At 41.8% G+C, this 22,317-nt stretch overlaps 2 protein-coding genes across 3 annotated transcripts; one reads left to right on the plus strand and one right to left on the minus strand.

Moving 5' to 3' along the window:
• The first annotated feature begins 658 nt into the window (after positions 1-658).
• ddx49 (DEAD (Asp-Glu-Ala-Asp) box polypeptide 49) lies at positions 659-6,502 on the plus strand. Of its 2 annotated transcripts, XM_063890855.1 has the most exons (14): positions 673-736; positions 841-924; positions 1,661-1,784; positions 2,240-2,325; positions 2,458-2,579; positions 2,922-3,109; positions 3,717-3,857; positions 4,183-4,258; positions 4,652-4,728; positions 4,849-4,946; positions 5,075-5,149; positions 5,600-5,688; positions 5,820-5,891; positions 6,236-6,502. In XM_063890855.1, the coding sequence occupies exons 2-14, from the start codon at positions 906-908 to the stop codon at positions 6,404-6,406; spliced, it is 1,338 nt and encodes a 445-aa protein (XP_063746925.1). In that variant the 5' UTR covers positions 673-736; positions 841-905; the 3' UTR covers positions 6,407-6,502. The 2 variants fall into 2 exon arrangements, with proteins under 2 accessions (XP_063746924.1, XP_063746925.1); XM_063890854.1 differs by having other exon boundaries at positions 659-924.
• Positions 6,503-6,529: 27 nt separating this feature from the next.
• On the minus strand, positions 6,530-21,489 carry LOC134869324 (regulator of nonsense transcripts 1). Its single transcript, XM_063890853.1, has 24 exons — positions 21,104-21,489; positions 20,601-20,743; positions 19,878-19,967; positions 18,882-19,049; positions 18,201-18,381; positions 15,932-16,093; positions 15,473-15,560; positions 15,089-15,187; positions 14,829-14,937; positions 14,536-14,695; positions 13,998-14,116; positions 13,708-13,872; positions 13,109-13,223; positions 12,637-12,780; positions 12,190-12,403; positions 11,983-12,100; positions 11,502-11,658; positions 11,220-11,362; positions 10,793-10,967; positions 10,547-10,628; positions 10,250-10,414; positions 9,802-10,022; positions 9,466-9,588; positions 6,530-9,309 (listed from the first exon to the last, which is right to left on the minus strand). Exons 1-23 carry the CDS (start codon positions 21,272-21,274, stop codon positions 9,469-9,471), a joined length of 3,309 nt encoding a protein of 1,102 aa, XP_063746923.1. The 5' UTR covers positions 21,275-21,489; the 3' UTR covers positions 6,530-9,309; positions 9,466-9,468.
• Positions 21,490-22,317: the final 828 nt, after the last annotated feature.

Genomic DNA, 22,317 nt, shown 5'->3' on the forward strand with positions numbered 1-22,317 from the left:
ACTCTGTCTAACTTCATCATCCAGTCTGAGTGTTGAAACTTTAGGACCAAAATCTATCAATCGACAAAAAGGTCATTCGACTGAAAATAAATAAATAAAGAAAGCTTTACCAAACAGATCTATAACACATGGGTCAGAGTAAATTATTTGAATAAACAGAAAGAACAAAGTCTGTGCACTTCCATAAGTGAAATGTACATACAAGTTCCTCTAAAAAAAAACAGCTGCAACAACTGATGTACAAACGTAACATATATAAAAAAATCAATCAATCAATTTTTACATAGGAGTATCATATGTTTTTAGCATCACCCTCTTGTAAGAACCAAGTCAACTTTTCATGAAAATTAACTAATTTTCAGGTTTTTAACGATGCATTTTGAAACCGATTAAGAAGATTATTTTTTAATTGTTTATTTAGCTTAAGAAGAACAATACTATATTCAAAGCATGCATGAAAATTGACCCTTAGTTTAACACTGTAATTTAAAAGTACCCACTTTGGAAATGGTTTTGACTAGACCCAAAGAGTAATACAATTAAATCTGAAAACCAACTAAAGCTGTCAGGTAAATGGATTGGAGTTAATAATAAAAATACAATATTTAACCGACAGAGGGCAGCACCGTTTCCACTCGTCCGTTACTTGGAGAAGAACAGAAACACGTCGTACTGTTACGTAATCACGCAGCGACCATTGATGAAACACACGAGGATGTTTAACTCTACGTTTAAAGCAAGTATTTCCGTGATTATTGTGTAAAATAAAGTACACAGAAGTGTTCATTTAGCCCGGTAAATCGAGAGAAATGTCTGACTTTTCGTCGCTGGGCCTGTCAGACTGGCTGGTGAAACAGTGTAAACAGCTGGGCATCAACAAACCCACTCCTGTACAGGAACACTGCATGCCGCCGATACTGGAAGGTAAGACTGTCTCTGTTAAATATCCAGAATAAACGTGTACACCTGTGGAAAAAAATGTAGAGACCACTGCAGCATTGTCAGTTTCTCTGGTTTTACTATGTATAGATGTCTTTGAATTTAATACATTTTTTGTATTGTTCTGTAAACTACTGAAATCATTTCTCTGTGTTAGAATTCAACATACATTGGAATGGCTGCCATACATGAAGAGATAAAGATTTAAGAAACATATGGAGTGGTATCTTTATTTATTTCCGAGCTGTATATCCCCAGCCAATCTACTTGTAAAGTAAATATCTTTTTCACTACCGTTGATGTCCGAATCAGCAGTTTCGTATATGGGTCTTTACTTAAACTCATCTAAGCATATTGATGGTTAAAATATGGTACATTTTCAAAAATCATGAGACACTTTTGTTTTCTGCTTGTATTATAAATGAGCCTAACTGCTCTAAGTTGCAGTTAAACTACTACCTTCTATTACTGGACTGGTGATTCAGAGGTCAGGAATAAGGCTTTTGTTTTTAAATGGCTCTTTCCCTCATAATATATTATTAAACAATAAAATGTAAATGATTAGCCCCCATGTGACTGCTTACACATATTACAGAAAAATCAAAGAAACCAAATTATTTATAGTTAATAAAAGTCAAATCCTCTGAAGTCAACACAAGGTAAGTTGGTTAACCAGAAATCAGAGCCGATGAATTAATATGTTTTTTGTTTCTCATCGTAGGTCGGGACTGTATGGGCTGTGCTAAGACAGGAAGTGGGAAGACAGCAGCTTTTGTGCTGCCAGTTGTGCAGAAACTGTCCGAGGATCCATATGGCATCTTCTGCTTGGTGCTCACTCCAACCAGGTCAGTGCTTTGCAGTGTCAGAGAGCAAGCTGGGAGCCCTTGCTACACTTATGGGGAAAAATCCACTTCAAGACACTTTGTTTTTCACAGGATGGCTCTCTGACACATAGCCAAATTAAATGAACAAGGTCTTTGAACCGAGCAGTCTTAATATTCAATTCACAACATGTCAAAGAAAGACACAAGCTAGATCTAGATCCTATATAATGTCTGGAGCTGAGATGTAAAGAGGATTACAAGTTAAGCTGTATTTATTTAAAATAGAGGACTCAACGTGACTGCCTTTTATATGCGAGCTCAGGACACGACGGAACACGAACACTTTTACAAATGAATCTGTTCCCATCAAACGTATGAAGTATTTGTCATTGATACTTGAGCTAAGATGAATGGCATTGTGAAAAATATGTTACTGTCTCTCCTGCTGATGATGTTGTGTCTGTGATGTCTTACAGGGAGCTGGCCTATCAGATCGCAGAGCAGTTTCGAGTCCTGGGGAAGCCGCTGGGTTTGAAAGACTGCATCATCGTCGGTGGAATGGGTAAAACATTTGATTGCTTTGCTGTTACTCGGCTCCTGCTAAACGTTGAATAAATCATTGCAGTGAGTTACTTTTAAACTCTATCTGAGCATCTTCTCTGTGCTGACGATGTTGATTTTGTGTTTCTGACAGACATGGTGAGCCAGGCTCTGGAGCTCTCCAAACAGCCACATGTCGTCGTAGCCACGCCTGGACGGCTAGCAGATCACATCCGCAGCTCCGACACCTTCAGCATGAGCAGGATCCAGTTTCTGGTGAGCTTAGGGAGGACAACAAACTGAGAATAGGACAAGGTTCCTAACAGCTCTCATAAACTAATGATTAGTTGCGCCAAGGACTACATTTAGACCAAGAAATAAATACATTAATATGCAAAAGAGAAGTCCATTTGTTTTTCCTTATTCTTTTAAACAACAAGCAAAGAACATTAAGAGCTGAGATTGTGAAGTTCTTTCAAAAGTTAATGATAAAATGTTGTGCTGTAGTTCCTATCATCCCAAATGCTTGGATTTTGTAAAAACTGTTTACGAGGTCATGCTATTTCTTGATCGACTGTTTTTTTGTACAGTTTGTCACATCATCTCTGTGTTTGTCAGATTATGGACGAGGCGGACCGGCTTTTGGAGCAGGGCTGTACGGACTTCACCAAAGACCTGGAGACGATCCTGGGGATTTTACCGGCTAAACGGCAGACACTTTTGTTCAGCGCCACGCTCACAGACACCCTGCACGACCTGAAGAACATCGCCATGAACAAACCTTTCTTCTGGGAGAGCAAATCAGAGTAAGTAACCTGCTGCCATTGAACAACGGTTTAAAGGAATATTTCTCCAATTACAAGTGTTATTTTTAGCTGTTTTTAACTTTGTTCGCCTGAAGTGTTTTCAGTGTATTGTAATAGTACTTTCATTCCTTTCATTAAAACGATTTTTAAGTGACTATGCTTTTGTTCCTCGTTTCAGATGCATTCTTTGTGAGAAATGTTGCGTGTTATGTACAAAGCAGGAGCACCAGCCTGGAAGATCAGTTTTTTTCTCATCTTATCTGAAGTGCAGCTAATCACTGAAGCGTGTCTCTTACACAAATGCTTTTGGATTTTATGCAGAGTTGTGCAAATAATGGGAGTTATGTTTGGTCGAATAAACTGTTCATCTGGCTAACCTGCCTCCAGCACGCAGGGCTTTTGCTGAGCTGCAGTGGAATATAAAGGCCTTATGATTGGATCATTACAATTAGAAAAGTAACTTTCAAACCCTTCCTGCCAAAAACTCTAGTGAATCCTGGCATAAATGCATACCTGCTCTAGAGTTCCTGTTCTGTTATACAGTGTGACCTAGGATCTCTATCTATCCATATGGAAAGGTGAAATATCACTTTATTGTTGTTAACAGGACACGAACAGTGGAGGAGCTGGACCAGAGGTACATCCTCACTCCTGAGAAGGTGAAGGACGCCTACCTGGTGCACCTGATTCAGAAGTTTACCGATGAGCATGACGACTGGTCCATCATCGTATTCACCAACACGTGCAAGTAAGTGGCCTGGAAGGAATTAAAATGCCTCATGTTGTGCATGCTTGTACCATACTAAGCCCTGTAGTATCTGTAAGGCAACACATCTTAAGGAAAACCTGTAGCTGTTAATAAAAGTGTAATGTTGCCAGTTTAGGTTGTGATTTGTAGTAAGACTCAATGTTTCACCAATAGCTTAACCTGTGGAATTGAAAATGTAATTACAAAGTTGGCAACATTTTTTGGTCTTTAACCTGGGTGTGATCACTAGTAGATGCCGCTGCATGCTGATTTGCTGTGGTTCATATAAATGATATTTCAATACAAAATGTGTTTCTTTCCATAGGGACTGCCAAATCCTCACCATGATGATGCGGGAATTTAACTTTCCAACCATCTCCCTGCACTCCAGGATGAAACAGGTAAGACGAGTGCAATTAACAAACTTCATTTTTTTCCATCACTAGGAAAAGTCAATCATTGAGTTTTAGTGACAGTCCTGCTGAATGACGTTTCAAGGCAGATGAGACCATACAACAAAATCAGTTTGAGAAGTGAATTTATTGCACATACAAAGAATGTGACTGCTTTGTGTTGGATGAAAGTGAGGGCAAAGATGGTGTGTGTCCTTTATCACTGTTCCTCAGATATGCTCGTGTTGGATGTGAAAAATCATTCTCGACTCATAAAAGGGACAAAGACTGCAGACGCGTAGTGCACACTAAGCCATTGTGATAGTGTAGAAACCGTCTGTGAGGGATTAAAGCAGGTGAAAGAGGCACTCACAATGAACATCTGCGCTTCATATTCTCCAGAAACAACGATTTGCAAACCTCGCCATGTTCAAGGCCAGCGTCTACAAGCTCCTGATTGCGACTGACGTGGCTTCACGGTAAGAAGCTTTGGTGTCTCAGGGATGATTGATGTCAATTCTCCCATAAATTGTTTCAGAGAGAGCTGTAGACAGAAGTCACATTGATTTGAAACCCTTCCTGTTCTCTCTGACTCACAGGGGTCTGGATATTCCAACTGTCCAGGTCGTCATTAACCACAACACCCCCGGCCTCCCCAAGATCTACATCCACAGAGTCGGACGAACAGCAAGAGCAGGTAGCCTTCACTGTTGTTCATTTTTTAACGGTAATATCACAAACGTAAAGCATGGGTGACTTATTTTTGATGATTACATGTCTGGAATAAATGCAGCTTGAACATGACAGGGTTATTTTCCTCTGCAGGAAGGAACGGGGTGTCCATCACACTGGTGACGCAGTACGACATCCACCTGGTCCAGTCCATCGAAGCACAGATTCGTAAGTTTTACCCTTTGTGTGTTTTGGAGCTTAACTAAACACTAGTGTAACCTGCAGGCTCGTCTGTACCTGTGGCTGCAGAGTGAACATCTGTTCTTCTTGAAATGAAGCAAATCCAGTGTTCAATCACACAGGATTAGATATTTTGATCTTGCGTATTTGATTTGAATAATTGATTAATCATTGCAACGTTTGTAGGTGCTGTTTTCAGCTTCAAATATTGATAAGTTCTGCTCTGTTGTTCTTGACATTGATGTGGCTGGTAGCCTCTTTTATGTAAATGTTAAATACTAGAGTAAACTTCCATTAGCCTGTTGATCCTGAACCAGATTACACAATTACTTGGCATAACTCACCCACCAGGTACCTAAAAGAGCTGGAAACGCCTGGCCCCAGGATGTGTAATATTGTGATGCACCTAACACTAACTGCTCTGTTGTTTTTCTACAGAAACAAAGCTGAAGGAATATCCTGTGGTGGAGAAAGAAGTCCTGAAGATCCTCACCCAGGTCAACGTGACCCGACGGCAGTGTGAAATAGTACGGACACCTGTTTTAAGAAAATATTCCGTCAGCTCAGTTGAAATTAGTTTAACGTCTTCGGTCATGTTTTTTAAAATATTTTTTTTGTGCAGATACAAGTTTGTTGGTAAACTCCTTTTGTGTTGTAGAAACTTGAGTCAACAGATTTTGATGAGAAGAAGGAGATCTACAAGAGGAAAGAGCTGATCTTGGAGGGCAAGGTAAGTTCACTTCTTTTTTAACAGCCCAACTTTACTAAGCCTTTTGTTTTTATAACGTTAGGCACAATTAACCAAAGCCAAGTTAAAATGTCCATTATTAATAGTAGTTTCTGTTGCTACCAGACTGCTGAATATATTTGGTTCAGCAACATTAATCTAATACATTTAAATACATCTTTCAGTCTGATTATGCTACGTTTCTGTAACACAGGCTCATCCCAACATTGTTCCTCAAGTTGTCCATGTAGCAAAACATATTTAAACTTATCGAGTATAGGGCTTTTGATTTGGAACCAGCAAATGAGTCATATTGTTGTCCGTGTTTGATCAATCTGCCATTTCAGGATCCAGACCTGGAGGCTAAGAGGAAAGCTGAGTTGGAGAAGATCCGGAGCCACAAAAAGAAGTTCAAACTGAAGATCCAGGAGAGCATAGACAAACAGAAACGTGGACAGCTGAAAAAGAAACTGATGAAACGGAAACAGATGAAAAAGGCAGGGAAGACAACAGCATAAAAGACGGTTGTTTCCCATCATGTATATACTTTGTGTTATTACTGTACAATACCTGTAAAAGGCTCATGAGCATCTGCAAATAAATCTGAACTTGTACTGAGTTTCATACCATCAAAGAATTACTCAAGTTGACAGCCTTTATTGATTCAGGTAAACAAGGAACCACCATGTGATGAAACTTCACTGCAAGACGTTTCAAATTGATATTTACATCACATTGCCTGATGACAGAATCAAGGGATTGGATGCAAATGTTTAACAACTAATTTACAACTGAATCACTTAAATGATCACTCCACATGTTGAGATTCATAGTGGCTCAGAAGATAAGGAAACAACAAAGCAATAATATTACGGCAGCAGGTTCTTAAAGCTATAACATGTTAGGATTTCAGAGGAAAGGGTCGATCTGTCAAACTAATTCAATGCACTAATGAGATTAGCACAATGTCAACAAAACAAAACAATTTCTAAGTCAATTAAACATGGCCACAGCTACTAGCGACATGATTGTCTGCTGAAAGGAGAAGCAGGTGAGAAACAGTGGAGTACATTCTTACTGTGTTCAAAAAAAGTATCTTTCCTGGAAGAGATAAAAAAAACTACAATCTCTCAGACAGTTTGAGGAGTAGATACAGAACTCGCCTTGATCCTTTTGTCAGCAAGTTGCTACAAAAACAGATCTTAGTAAAACTACATGAAACGGCTAAATATCCAACTGAACAAAACATGACACACAAAGCGAATCCTCTGACTAAAGCAACGTTTGGAACAATGTCACGTTCAGTTTTCCAGGAAGAGGGTTAGGATCAACATAAATCTGGAGAGGAACTCTACAAGAAATACATAATGCAGGCGATACAGCTTCGCAGAAATCATAAGTCCACAAAGAAAAGTAAAGTCTACCAGCTTTCGTTTTTCTCCAGAGAAGGAAGGTGGCTTTATATGCCCATCCTTTAAGAATTAACCCGGCTGTTAAAATCACTGAACTCACCTTTACCTGGCCTGGTTTTATAAAAAAATAAAAACACAAGTCCTTTTGAGGGTTTCTCCAGCCCTCTGATGCCTGGGAGGCTTTTATGCTGGTAGTTTGATTTTAACTACATTCGTGCTTGTGCTGCAGCTGTTTATATGAAGGTGATTTATTGTAGGCACTGATTCAGGTTCTCATCCACTTTTCATGTATGTTCTCAGCAGCATTGCATCAGTACTGATGGCCTTTACACGGTAACTAGGGTCTAGTAAAGTTGCACAAATGTTTTAATTGACACAGTAACTCAATGTCTTTCAGATTTAATATTCAAATTGTGTATTACATAATATAATCACCAATTTCTTGTAATAGCCTTAATTCTTTAAAGTTGTGTGGTTTAGCAATAAGGCCATCAGCCTGACTATATTGCTTGTTATGTGAACAATATTCACAAAAATCTAAATGTTGTGATTTATTTGTATTAATAACACTGGGTTTACAAGTTACCTAATCTATATGGACAGAACAGTCCTAAAGTAATGTTTCAATCAGCATTCTCAACCCCTGAAAATAACCTTTTCCAGATGTGGAAACATTTCCTTTCCTTCAGCCACCTTCCTTTTCCCCTCCCTACCTGTGGTGGATTGATTGCCACGGCTGCCTGTAAGCATCAACTACCATCATCCCTCTCCCCGTCATTTGGTTTCTTTCGCCTCAAGCAGGGATATTTCTGATGAGTGTGGACAGTCCACAATCCCCTGAGGAAACTATCAATGCAAAGCATTCAAGCGTTTGCCAATCTAAGCGTACACAGAGTGTTTTCAAAAAGACATCTGGTCATGAAGCACAGCAGGACATCAACAACCCCTGCTTCAAAAGATTCAAATAAGGAAAAGCCTTTCGCTGAAACATCAAATGACATTGAGTTGAATATTCAATGCTGGTCATGTTTGATAGCTTCAATGACTTTTTTGCAATTTTGTGCTCTGTGATAGGAAAGGTACTTCAGAGAAGAAAAAACTGTCCCATGATGATCGCGATACCGGTGGGATTCGCTTGTCATGCCTTGAAAAAACAGTCTGAAACCCCTGTGCCACTGCACCACTGACGTGTGGTCACAAACCAGCCGTTAAAGACCTTGTGAATGAGCCAGTGGTTCTCCAGGCAAGTGAAAGGTATTTCAATTCAAGGCTCTTTAATCTCAGACTCAAGCACAGAAACCGTGTTTATATTTCCTCTCCGAGAGGGTGTCGACTGCTGCTTCCTTCTGAGACTGCTGAGGCTTTGCGGCCCACTGGAAGAGTGTTGGTGCCCCTCTCCTCCCATGGTAAACCACATTTCAGAGATTCAGGTGGGTAAACCAACTGACTTTTAGCATGGGGATTTTGTGTTTCCTGTTCGATGGCTTTCTTTTTTCATGCCCCCTGCAAAGTTTGGAGAACAAGTTCTTCAAATTCGGCTAGAAAAGCGTCGATCCCCACCTGAAGATCAGATGGCTTTCCTACACTTCCTGGAGGCTGTGGGTTGAAGGGGTAGGCTGGATTATTTTATTGGGAGTTGAACCTCATTTGGATTCCCACGAGAGACCACTGAGATCTCCGCTCCCGTTTCCCTCAGCAGCCCGACCACATGCCGCCATCTTCTCGACTTCCCTCCTTCACACTGCACGGGCATCGGTCCCTGCCTCTCGCTTGTTCACTCGGCCTCTCTCGCCATCTCCATGCCCGTCTGTTCGTGCTCTCTACGTCTTCTACCCTCTTATTTCTCTCGCTGGTCATTGGTTTGGTTTCGCTATCCCGTCGCTTTCACTCGGTGGTGCTTCGGTTGTAGCAGAGGAAAACAGGTATCCATTTTATGTTTTTATTATTTCCCAGATTAAAAAGCTGATGAACTAAGCTCAGCTCAAGCCTAGCTCCCTTCTTTAAGAAACCTGCAAGACACAGAAGAGGTTTTTAATCTTTTGTCCACAAAGGTGATTTTAAAAACAACCTTCATATTTAACATAAGACCCAAGAGCCGGGAAACTCAAATAAAATGTGTAAATGTGCTTTATTGTGACTACAAAGACTATATTTCATGTACTTACACTCTAGTACTGTGACAGTCCAGTCACCCCACCATGCTGGTATGCACGTTCACCCTGGTAAGTAGAGTCCTGGGACAAAGCCACGTCGATTTGGGACTTGAACTCATCGCCTAGGTAGCTGTCCTGGAGAACGGGAGGACAAAAGCATCATTGCAGACAGAATGACCTTCAGTGAGATGTATGGCATTTCTTCAAATGCAAAAACAATAGATATGATCTAATAGATGTTGATATTATTCCGTATAATATAGTAAAACATGTCTGACTTATGAAATCAACTCCTTCTGAGCATGTCCTAAAGGACGAATGAGTCTCTGAGTGGCAGCGAGGTGTTACCTGGGACAGCTCCGGCTGGGAGAGGCCAGGCTGGCTCATCTGGGAAGGCTGGCTCATGTTGATGTAGCCCTGAGTCAGCGGCCCCTGGGAGAATGGCTGGGAGGCCCCATCCTGGCTGGCCTGGCTGTTTGGTCCGTTACCCTGGCTGGCACCCTGGTGGGCCGACCCACGGACCCTCTGCCGTCCTCCACGCCCGGGCTTACCCTTCATAGCGCCACGACCTGGTGGAGGAAAAAAAGAAAATCAGACTGGGTCGAAACAACACTGTACCTTAAGACTAACCCAGAGGGTTTTAATGAGTTTTATTTTGTTTGTCGAGTTTGAATGAAAGGTGTGATGATCAGCAAGGTTAGATAATGGTTGTCTGGTGGGTTTGAGGATTCACTTAAAAAGTATTCTAGCAATACAATGGGAATAAGGCTTAAATTAACTCAGTGCTGTACTGTACCTGCAGCAGGGCCGTTGGTCTGCCCCAGGTAACTGGGCGGAGGCATAGGGGGCATCACCAGGTTGAAGGGTATGGGAATATTCATGGCAGCCATGTGACCGGGTCCTGCCCCAATCATCCCGATCTGGTCGTGAGTTTGGAAGTACATGTTGGACGGACGTCCGCCTGAAAGGAAGCGCACAGGACAACACTCCTGTCAGTTTTTCTTTACAAAGCAAACCAGTCCAGTGTTTTCTGGACTGAGAGGCAAAAAAACGATTGTTGGTAACAATTGGTAATAATGTAGTAGTGAAATACCAGAATTGCTGCGGTCGTAGGCGGAGCCAGGGATGAGGGCCTCGCGGGCGTCGTACATTGCGGTGCTCATGAATCGTCCCCCCTGAGATAATCAGACAATGTTCATTTCACACTGCACACTCTCAGATGCAGTGCTTCAAATAACATTTATTTTTACTAGTGGAAAAGAGTCCATGTCTGTTTTGTCTTGTGACACTGTTTGCCTCCAACAGCATGGGTGCCCATGCATTACTTTGTTCTACTCACAGGGTTGATGGTGTTGACCAGTTTGCGGGGCTTGCTGAACTGCATGAGGCTCTCTCTCAGGTTGTTGAGGGGTCCCTCCACCAGGACTTTCTGCTCTTTGTAGTTGTTCAGCAGGTTGTTCCACAGCGGCTGCTTGGAGAGGGCCTTGGGGTTTCCCACGATGATCACACCGTACCTTTATTTTTAAAAAACACACAGACTGCTGTTCAGGGATGGGAAAGACATTTTCTTTTTAACTTCACTTAGTTATAGTGCGGATACTGTGGGTGTTCACAACGCAATTCATAAAAAAAGTCAAAAAGGAGATTTTACCACAGAACGGTTGTCAAAAGTGATCCCCTTTAACCTTCTACATGGAAAATCTGAATCAAACACTTATTAGCTGGCTGCGTGCTGAGCCAAGGTTCTCTATTTTGAAGGTTCTTACTTGGCTCTGGTCAGCGCCACGTTGAGACGACGCGGGTCATTCAGGAAGCCGATGCCCTGGTGCTCATTGGCACGGACACAAGACAGGATGATGAAGTCCTTCTCCCTGCCCTGGAAGGCGTCCACACTGGCAATTTCCACTTGCTATAGAGGGATAGGACAAGAAGAATATGAGGGAGGGATTGCATAGTAAAAACAAAGGAAGACGATACGAACAATTGCATGCATTAACAGCTCAGGAAAGTAGAAAGAATGACATTAAATTCTCAGATGCTCGTGCTACCTGATAGAGTTTGGTGTGCAGGGAGCCGCTGAACTGCATGTACTGGACCAGGTAGGAGCGCTGACCCTCGTACGGGGTGATGATGCCGATTTGGTCAGGCTTGGCTCCAGCCTTCAGCAGCCTGGTGGTGATCTTCTCTACGTTGGCAGCCTCCGTCCTTTAAAATATCAGCATTATTAAAAACAAAAACATGTACTGCTCAGCCGTAAGAAAACTACATCCTAAATTCATTGGAGTAGTAAATGTTGTTGTGAGATGAGGATCAGGATTATTTTACCGGCCAAAAATCACATTACTGCACTGGTATTAATATTGCTTGTCTGGAAGTCTGGCCCCCCTTCAACAAGGTCTGCCATCATCATATACGATAGCACCCTCTAGTGTATGGCAACCCTCTTTTCAGTACACTTTGTATGTTCTGAATTATTTAGAGATCTGAGCTAAATTATGCAAAGTAACCCTAGTGAATGTGTGATGTTACCTGTTCAGGTAGGAGGTTCCCGAGCTGGCAATCTCCTCCTGACCCTGAGTCACGTAGAAGAACATGGGCTTGTCCGGCTGTGGCCACTGGAAGTCGAACCCTTTCTTGATCCGGTCAGCTGAAGAGTGCATGATAGATTCATTACGTTTGAGTCTTTTTACAGGGGGAATAAATGTGGTCCTCTAAGAAACCAGATTGTGAACAAACCTGCAGTGACTCCATTCTGCAGGGAGCCCTCATAGAAGATGTTGGAGGGGAAGGCGCTGAGAGCAGGGTGCATGCGGTACTGGACCTGCAGGCGGATGGGTCGGATCCCCAAAACCACCAGGCGCTCAAACAGGGACTGGGACAGACCTGCTTTGGCTGCTTTCTTACACATCACCACAGGACCGAGCTGGCAGTGATCACCCACTAGAATGAGCTGGGAGGAGGAAGATTATAATTCAAATAGTCATATATCCATATAATTATACTGACATGTTTATTATAATGTTAAAGCAGAAAGTAGTAAAGGAGCTCAATGGCTAAATGAACGGAAAGGCCTTGATAACAGTCTCCCCTGGAAGCTGCTCAGTAAACCAACAGTCAGATTTTCTGGCCACTGAGTCCCTAAGCTTTACAAACACTGAACGTTGTTTCTAATGGTTTGTTTACCTGCTTTGCTCCAAGCACCACGGGCACCATACACTCTGGCTCGGTGGCCTGGGTGCTCTCATCAATCAGGATGGAGCGGAACTGCATCTTGGCCAGACGAGGGTCTCCAGCGCCGACGCAGGTACAACAGATAACGTCAGCATTCTGGACAACAGAAAGGAAGTTAACTTACAACAGATTCAACAGAAGGAGTCGTGATACAGAGGTGAAAACAAGAGGGTCTTCTCCTGTGGTTATTTCCACATTGATATTAATAGCACAGGGCCTTCCTGGTTACAGAAACATGAGGTATCAAGATGCATCGTAATAGCACAGTAATTCTGATGGTTCCAACTTTTCTACATATGCTGTTTTTGCTTAGCAGAAACTACATGTTCCATTAGCAGTGTATGAAAGGCAGTAGCCGGTCTCTTTGTAAGCAGAGTATCAACCTTAGGCCGTTTTGGGTTCACCATTTAAAGCTTCTCCTCACCATGAGCAGCTCCCTCTCTGCGGTGCGTTTCAGAGCCCTGTACCGCTTCTCATCAGCAGACGACAGCTCACCGGTCTCATCCTTCAGCTGCTGAAGTTTCTGAAGCTCCGGCATACTAGGGAAACAAGGACACATTGGGGTGACTACAGAAAGCACACATTACAGTCATACACTAAAGTAATCTTTGATCGATACAGGAGCTTTCAAAGTTTAAAAACCCTTTCCTAGCCAACCTTTGGAAGTTGAGTTATGTTAACAGGAAGGATTATGTTGCCAAGAAGTCAGTTTATTAGCTGCAGGCTGCAACTTGTTGAATAATCAATTGAAGTACATGCAACATCTTCGGCTTGAGTGATTTTCAGACAGCTTAGTTAGTGTTTTTTCTTATTTATGGACACAGCGTATTGAAGTACCTTTATTTTCTCCCTGAATTGTGAGACAGGCAGTGCTCATGCATGACAGACCAATGCAAACGTTCTGTTTTTAGAAACTGGTGTGCATCCGTCCCTTTCACCTTGTGCAGTATCATTGCCTCACTTCTCTCCATCAATATTCCTCTCTGTATTCGCACAGAATCAATTTCCCTACATGCCACTGACCTGTCCATGTTGCTGATCTGATTGTGCAGAGCCAGGAAGGAGACTGGAGACTCGATGGCCTCCCTGCTCTTGGCACACAGCCTGACGACCTTCAGTCCAGTCTTGTCAATCTTCTCAGTCAACTGATCCACAGCAATGTTACTGGGAGCACACACCAGAACTGGTCTGCGAACAAACACACCATAGAGTTAGGACAGGAAAATGATGTACAATACAGTTGGTGGAATAACAATAAATATAACTTTACAGGTTTCTTTAAGCGTCTCTATATACAAGTCTTTGTGACTTACCCGTTGCCCTGTCGGGACAGGTGGTAGACGATCGTGGCAGAGGTGACAGTCTTCCCAGTGCCAGGAGGCCCCTGGATCAGACTGAGAGGCCTCTGCAGCACCGTCTTCACAGCGTACACCTGAACATACATTGTTCAAACAAAACAGAGGATATAGTCAAGTGTTAACTGTTGCAAATACAGATCAAAATCCCCCAATTAAACTAAAATACCTTACATCTTCTCTCCACTTTAATAAATATTGCGCACAAACTACCTTTGTGTATCAAATCTTAAAAACTAGATTAGTTAAATAATGCAATAGGTTGGGTCAAAGCTGTGATATTTTGTTATTATATCAGCTATAACATCGAATTCCTTTGCAGAAATCAGAATCATTCTCCCGCCCGAAAAAAGTGAAAACGTCTGCTACACGTGGAGTTACTGCATAAGTCTCAACTCAACAGTTTTTTGCTGCTGTGATATCCTGAAGACCTAAGAAAATAAGGACAAATTAATAGGAGTAATCATAGAGTCCCAAGTGTTTTGTGAGGTCTGACCTGTGAGTGGTTGAGGTCGGGCAGGCCCTGGGCAGTGAAGCGCTTTGGCAGCTGGCACTTGATGGTCACATCCTCCACCTCGTGGCCCAGCAGTTTGTGGTAAATGTAACCAGACACGGAGGTCTCGTCCACCGCAAACGTCTTCAGGGCGCTCTGCATCCTGCAGCAACACAAATGGGACTCATTTTCACTTATCCATCATTGCTCCTCTGATGATGAAGACGGTGTATTTAGGACAATGCAAACAATTACGTGATCTGTACTGTTTACAAGAGGGGATTAGGAACACCTACCTGTCAAAGGATGTGGACTTCCACACAAAGTCCACCTGGAAGTTGTGTGGGATTTCCACAGGGGCTCCAACACTGCTCCTCAGCTCAATGGCTATTTCATCTCCATAGTCTTTAAACACAAGCTGTTAAGGAAGTAAGTGTTATGTTGTCTATACCAGTTTTATAGATAATACCGTACCTTGCCATTAGGGACTAGTGCCAAAGCAATTAGCCAGAAACTGTAAAGCAGTAGATGATGAAACTAACAGTGTGAAGGATACTGTCGGGGACTTTGATGACATGACCGATGCCTTTCCACAGCGGGGCCAGGTCTCCCTTGTACCGCAAGCAGATCTCGTCACCTTGCATCAGCCGCATATCTAGGAGTGATATATATGGAGACAACTTAGCTACCATTCTATGCCCAAAAGGAGTCACAAATAAACTAAGGAGGATGGGCTGTGATCACAAACAAAAGTATACAGTACCGTGCACGCACAAAGACCCACTACAAAAACAGAGGCAAAAACAAAACAAAGCACACATGCCACCAAAATATGGAGGGTCAGGGGAGGTTGCGTGCAATTCTCAGGACTGAATGAGGATGGGTGGGGCTCTATTTGTACCACAGAACCACTGGGAGGAAGTAAAGCTTGGAGAATTACCACCTGAATCCGTCTTGGGCAGAGTGAAATAGGCAATCCGCTTTTTATTCAGACCCAGGTCCCACCTGACTGTTATATTGTCTTGGGTCTGCAAAGAAAGACAAAAACAAAACATACATATAAAATCAACTAATTAAAAAAACACAGGTCAAAGGCATTGTTTCTGTAACCCTATAGACGCGCTGAAAAATAATGAGTTTAAGCAAAAATGCCATGCAACACAAACACCTCTGATTGCAGTCCGGCTCATAACTACAGAATGGGAAGTGCATCGTGGAGTGCTTTAAGCGTTAAGTCTTACAGAATAAATACTTATATACGTTTAGACCTTATAGTTTTCTTCTCATTTTCTGTTTCATCTGAACACTGCACTTCACATAAACAACAATGAACATTAAAGGAAGAGAAACACTAGTTTCTGATTTTCAAGGTTACCAATTACAAGTGCAGCTCAGGTACCTGGGACTCCTTTAGCTTCTTGTCATAGTCAGCCTCCAGTTTCACCAACGGTCCAAAGATGTTTTGGTACTGGTAGGCATCCTCATAGCGCAGCAGAACATGCTGGGGCTCCTCGTCCACTCCAGGCTTCTCCAGGTCTTCCAAGGTGGCAGTGGGGTTGTCCTGTGAGGAAACAAAGTCAAAACAAACAGTGATGTTCATAAAAGATGCTTCTCAAGCTACACAGTTTTCACTGTATAGTGACAGGTGCCTTTTAAAACAGCAATGCCCAGGTGGTTTTCTAAATCGTGGTAAACTGCTTTTACTTAAAAACCTTAAGTCTGGGCTCTAGCCTAGAACATGGCAACCCTGGCACCCACAAAGACTAACTGAATGTTAATTTTAATCAGAAACTGTACTGTACTTTGCTCTTCACATGCAAAACATCATCCACAATTACAGACATACTTATCTCAATGGTGCTGTTCTGCACTTTACACTTTACCATATTGCACCTCAGTAACTACCTAAATATTCTATTCTGTCTGTCTGTATACAGTGGGGCAAAAAAGTATTTAGTCAGCCACCAATTGTGCAAGTTCTCCCATTTAAAAAGATGAGAGAGGCCTGTAATTTTTATCAAAGGTATACCTCAACTATGAGAGACAGAATGAGAAAAGAATTTATTTCAAATGATTGTGGAAAATAAGTATTTGGTCAATAACAAAAGTTCATCTCAATACTTTGTTATATACCCTTTGTTGGCAATGACAGAGGTCAAACGTTTTCTGTAAGTCTTCACAAGGTTTCCACACTGTTGCTGGTATTTTGGCCCATTCCTCCATGCAGATCTCCTCTAAAGCAGTGATGTTTTGGGGCTGTCGCTGGGCAACACGGACTTCAACTCCCTCCAAAGATTTTCTATGGGGTTGAGATCTGGAGACTGGCTAGGCCACTCCAGGACCTTGAAATGCTTCTTACGAAGCCACTCCTTCGTTGCCCTGGCGGTGTGTTTGGGATCATTGTCATGCTGAAAGACCCAGCCACGCTTCATCTTCAGTGCCCTTGCTGATGGAAGAGGTTTTCACTCAAAATCTCACGATACATGGCCCCATTCATTCTTTCCTTTACGACGGATCAGTCGTCCTGGTCCCTTTGCAGAAAAACAGCCCCAAAGCATGATGTTTCCACCCCCATGCTTCACAGTAGGTATGGTGTTCTTTGGATGCAACTCTGCATTCTTTCTCCTCCAAACACGACGAGTTGAGTTTTTACCAAAAAGTTCTATTTTGGTTTCATCTGACCATATGACATTCTCCCAATCCTCTTCTGGATCATCCAAATGCCCTCTAGCAAACTTCAGACGGGCCTGGACATGTACTGGCTTAAGCAGGGGGACACGTCTGGAACTGCAGGATTTAAGTCCCTGGCGGCGTAGTGTGTTACTGATGGTAGCCTCTGTTACTTTGGTCCCAGCTCTCTGCAGGTCATTCACTAGGTCCCCCCCGTGTGGTTCTGGGATTTTTGCTCACCGTTCTTGTGATCATTTTGACCCCACGGGATGAGATCTTGCATGGAGCCCCAGATGGAGGGAGATTAGCAGTGGTCTTGTATGTCTTCCATTTTCTAATAATTGCTCCCACAGTTGATTTCTTCACACCAAGCTGCTTACCTATTGCAGATTCAGTTTTCCCAGCCTGGTGCAGGTCTACAATTTTGTCTCTGGTCTCCTTTGACAGCTCTTTGGTCTTGGCCATAGTGGAGTTTGGAGTATGACTGTTTGAGGTTGTGGACAAGTGTCTTTTATACTGATAACGAGTTCAAAAAGGTGCCATTAATACAGGTAACGAGTGGAGGACAGAGGAGCCTCTTAAAGAAGAAGTTACAGGTCTGTGAGAGCCAGAAATCTTGCTTGTTTGTAGGTGACCAAATACTTATTTTACCGAGGAATGTATAATTAATTCATTAGAAATCCTACAATGTGATTTTCTGGATTGTTTCCCCCATTCTGTCTCTCATAGTTGAAGTGTACCTATGATGAAAATTACAGGCCTCTCTCATCTTTTTAAATGGGAGAACTTGCACAATTGGTGGCTGACTAAATACTTTTTTGCCCCACTGTATGTTGTGTTTAAATCTGTGTGTACTACCATGTTATATGTTGTGTGTCAACTTTTACTTGCACATTTGGAGTAATTTCAATCATCTGTGTAATTACTTGTACTAATTGCATGTCTGGTCAACAATAAAGTTAATTCATTCATTTATTCATAGCCTGTCAGCTGTGTACCTTCCAGAGCTCCTCCAACTTGTTGATTTGCTGGGCAGTGATCTGACGGGCCCGAAGCTGCTCCTGCTCCGATGGGATCTTTACCAGCCAGGACAGGAAGCAGCGGTCCTGGATCAGGGGTTGCCACTGTGAGCTGTCCCAGTTGATGTCCTTCAGGCTACTCTGGCTGGCACAGGGCTGCCTGCATGGAGATACAGGGTTATTTTCAGACAGAAACTTAATTTTTTTACATTAATTCGACATCTTGCTGCATTAAATTGATTTCTCACAGTACCTATAACTGCATTTCCATTTACCACAAAAAGTGTTAAATTAATAGCCACAGAGCAATAAGAACCAAAGAAAAGGTCTTTAGAGCAGGGATGGTCAATGTATTTACTTTTTAGGCTACATTTAATTTAATGTTGAGTGCGTTACATAACCCGTTTCTTTGGTAAAGCTATGCAAGTGTTTACATCTCTTGACCTCTCTCTGACACACCCCGCCCCTACTTGCTTTTTCTGGCTTGATCACAGCAAATCGAGGGCAAGCCTTATGAGCATGTGTCAGTTTTAATAAATGTGATTACACATTTAGCTCACTCTGCAGAAAATATATATACAGTACATTTATATATTGTGATATACTGGATTTTTGGGCAGTGGTTACAGGAAAGTATAGCTGTATATAAGCTGCATTTACCTGCACAATAGAACCACCACAGAGTCGGCCTTGGCCGGGATAAAGCCGAGGAGGAAGACATTGCGACAGCCGCAGTTGTAGCACTCCAGCACAGTCTCGCCCAGCGGCCCATCTTTATGCAGCGTCACTTCTTTGCATTTGGCTCTCACCAAGTGGTTCACAATGTGACTGGAAATAAAACAAAGGAGAATATTTTAAAACTCTTTGATCTCAGTAACATTTGCCCTGGCAGTGGTGTTGCTAAAATCTATTGATGGTTGCAAAATAGATCATTTTGACCCGCGGTACAGAAACAAGCGATCAAAAACACTACTTTACAGTTTCAAACATACAATGATTTATTCCCCATAGCGTTGGAAGGTAATGTTAATAGTAGGGCTGCCCTCGACTAAAGATTTTTCTAGTCAACTAGTAGTCGTCAATTCAGGCGATTAGTGAACTAATCTCATGTATAGGATATATTATGATTTATGATTTTTTTCAAAGGCTGATAAAGAACCTTATTATAACAGGATGGTACATTGTGCTTCACATGAAACATAAAATACAACTGTAATAATTAACCGTAGAAATATAAATTCTATTGTACATGTAGAAAGCGCATGAGAGTCACAGCGCACCGCACGGACGGAGATGCACGCGCATGCAACCAGCTAATGAAAAATTAGTCGACGAATATTTTTTCTAACTAACGATTAGTCGACTAATAGGGGGCAACCCTAGTTAATAACCTAGAGGACATAAACTTGAACCACAATTGTTTCCTAATAATGCACCTGGAATTAAAAAGGTATGCAGACAACACATTACACAGATCCCTCTTTACACACATTCACCAGAACATTTTTGACTAAAGTATGGCTATTTGTAATTTTGGTGATAACAGTATAACATTCTACATTTATTGTAATGTATGTTTTATTAGTGAACACAATTCATAAAAGCTGTTTAAATGTGTGTCTTTATGTCCATGTGATGATGAATAGGACTACACACCTGCCAGATGTGTTTCCACGTCCATTACAGAACCACTTCTTGCTGGTATTGCAGTACACCACACACGCTGGATCATGAATACCACAGTAGCTGAAAAACAACAATGTATTAGATACAGAATTAGATACGAGTACATGTGTAACCAAAGCAAAGCAAAAAGGGGTAGGTTCAATGTTTCCAGCATCTCCTGTAAAATATATCCATAGTAAAAATGTTTGAACATTTGATCATGCCCTCTCTGATCTTACAGGACTTACATATTCACAGTTTAACTTCTAAAAGTCACTTGTGTATTTGATGTTTTAAAACTTAAAATGTATTAATACCACTAACTAAGTTCTGCTTATTAATTTCATCAAGACAAGCTATCCTAAGGCTGAGAGATGATACATTTTCAAATTCATTTATACCGTTATTGTCTATTTGTAGAACAATCATACAATATCTTGATAACTTATAGCACCATAACTTTGCACCAGCATTGCATTTAATCAGTAATGATGTGGTCACTGCAACTGCCAACACTTTTGACAGTATACTGTGCTTAGTGTTTTAAACATGGATCGATTTGGGTTCTGCCCTGTATGTAGGGGGTCAGATAAGGGAATGAACAAAAATAGAAGCACTAATTACAGTATTGTGCAATAGTCAAGAAAAACGACACCCGTGTACTGAATCACTTCCTTAATGATAAAGCGATATCCTGACACGGAGTCAGTGTACCTGCATGCGTGCAAAGGCAGGTCTTTGGTGTAGTACGAGTCTTCTTCATCTTCCTCAAAGTTGAGCTCGGCCAACAGCTGGCTTGTTTTGGCCACGGATTCATCCACTCCACCGTTGTGAAGACCCTCATCAGGACCATTAACCTGTAGCACAACACAGGCTTTACCAAACAAACTCAATGCTACACATTAGCAGCTAGGATACATACTGTTGACACGCTGTCAATGCTCTTAACGCTTATATTTGGTCTTTAAAGTCAAAACAGTGTGCATAGTTTACTTCGACTAGTTCAAAACAGACATGATGGACGCCTATTATTACTTTATGAGATTATTTTACGGGCTTCTTAGCGAGCAGTGAGCTAACGGTTAAAGCTAAAGCTAGCTAACGTCCAATAATAGCGGGCTAGCATGCAGCGCTGGGTGAGCTAACCTAGCTAACAGCAGCTAACGTCGCTAAACCGCGCTTTATTGTTGCTTCCTGTGAAGTTGAAAGCCACATACCTGGTTGTCCAGCTGGCTCTGTGTCTGGCCTTGAGTTTGCGTCTGACTGGGAAGGGTGAAGTCAGTAAAGTCGTATTCGGAGCCCTGGGTGTCCGCTCCTAGCAACTCTGTTTCCTCGGTGTCTAGGAAGGTGAGGGTCTGGGAGCTCGGCCCGTACGCCTCCACACTCATCTCGACTCTCAACTTTCGCTTTACTGAGCACTTTCAGATGTTCGCCTCAAGATGAACACAATCCTCACGGTATTTGCTTTTATCAAAAACGGGTTAAGAGGCCGACGCACAGATTATGAGTTTGAACAAAAACAAAAATGGAACCGATCAGAACCTCGAAAGCTTCAGCAGGTCCAACAGTAGAGACGGTGAGACGATGACGGACTTCCCTGCGCCGCGCAACGCGTGACGTGCGCACTGTTAGAGCCGATCATCAATAGAGACAGAGCTCTCACTCTGATCTAATTCACGGGGATCAAAACAGAACAGTAAACCTCTGCAGGGAAAATGGGGGTAATGAAGCTCAAGACAGTGTAAGGAAATACCAGTCATGGAAAGATAAGTTGTTTATTTAGTCGATTGTGCTTAAAACTAAATTTTGAAAAAGAGCCTCAATATATAAAGCCTTAATCGCATTAACATGTTTTGCTGGGTGGGATGTCAGCCTTGTATGATACAAAGGTACTGAACATGGTAAGATTTATTTGCAATAATGTTTTTCACAGTAAATGCTGTAGAAAAACATGTGTATAATGACAATAAAACACCTGATAAAATTAAAGAAATTGGCTGCATTTGGCTGTGAGTGATTTTCTATAAATAAATATCTATTTTCAATGAGGGAGACATCTGCATAGTTTGTCCAAAAATCATTTCCCAGTGGCGGAGGTATTGATCAGATTGCTTACTTTAGGAAAAATAACAATACAACATACTACATGTCATAAAAAAACAACCAGTATAGAAATACTACACAAGTTAAAAATATTTTTAAATTGCTAACAGTAAAAATACTTGTTATGCAGAATGACTGTATTACAAAAATAATACATCTTATCTAATTGTTAGTATGCAATCATCAATTTATATACCACAACATATAAAATCTGAGTGTTCCTTTGCTTACATTGAAACACATACTTGCCTTTTCTCATTGTACTGTCTGTTATGCAACATTGTAGGAGCTTTTAATAGATGTGACTGATGATTTAAGTTAATAAACA

This window comes from Eleginops maclovinus, chromosome 9 (assembly GCF_036324505.1).
Source record: "Eleginops maclovinus isolate JMC-PN-2008 ecotype Puerto Natales chromosome 9, JC_Emac_rtc_rv5, whole genome shotgun sequence".
Taxonomy (NCBI): Eukaryota; Metazoa; Chordata; class Actinopteri; order Perciformes; family Eleginopidae; genus Eleginops; species Eleginops maclovinus.

Excerpts from the sequence above, each read along its gene's own strand:
- ddx49 (XM_063890854.1), top strand. The coding sequence starts at position 810 with ATGTCTGACTTTTCGTCGCTGGGCCTGTCAGACTGGCTGGTGAAACAG. Across the intron at positions 3,858-4,182 it reads GTATTCACCAACACGTGCAA|GGACTGCCAAATCCTCACCA; the intron begins GTAAGTGGCCTG and ends TTCTTTCCATAG. Across the intron at positions 5,689-5,819 it reads CCCGACGGCAGTGTGAAATA|AAACTTGAGTCAACAGATTT; the intron begins GTACGGACACCT and ends TTTGTGTTGTAG.
- LOC134869324 (XM_063890853.1), bottom strand. The coding sequence starts at position 21,274 with ATGAGTGTGGAGGCGTACGGGCCGAGCTCCCAGACCCTCACCTTCCTA. Across the intron at positions 20,744-21,103 it reads AGAGCCAGCTGGACAACCAG|GTTAATGGTCCTGATGAGGG; the intron begins GTATGTGGCTTT and ends GTTGTGCTACAG. Across the intron at positions 19,050-19,877 it reads CGTGGAAACACATCTGGCAG|TCACATTGTGAACCACTTGG; the intron begins GTGTGTAGTCCT and ends TTTTATTTCCAG.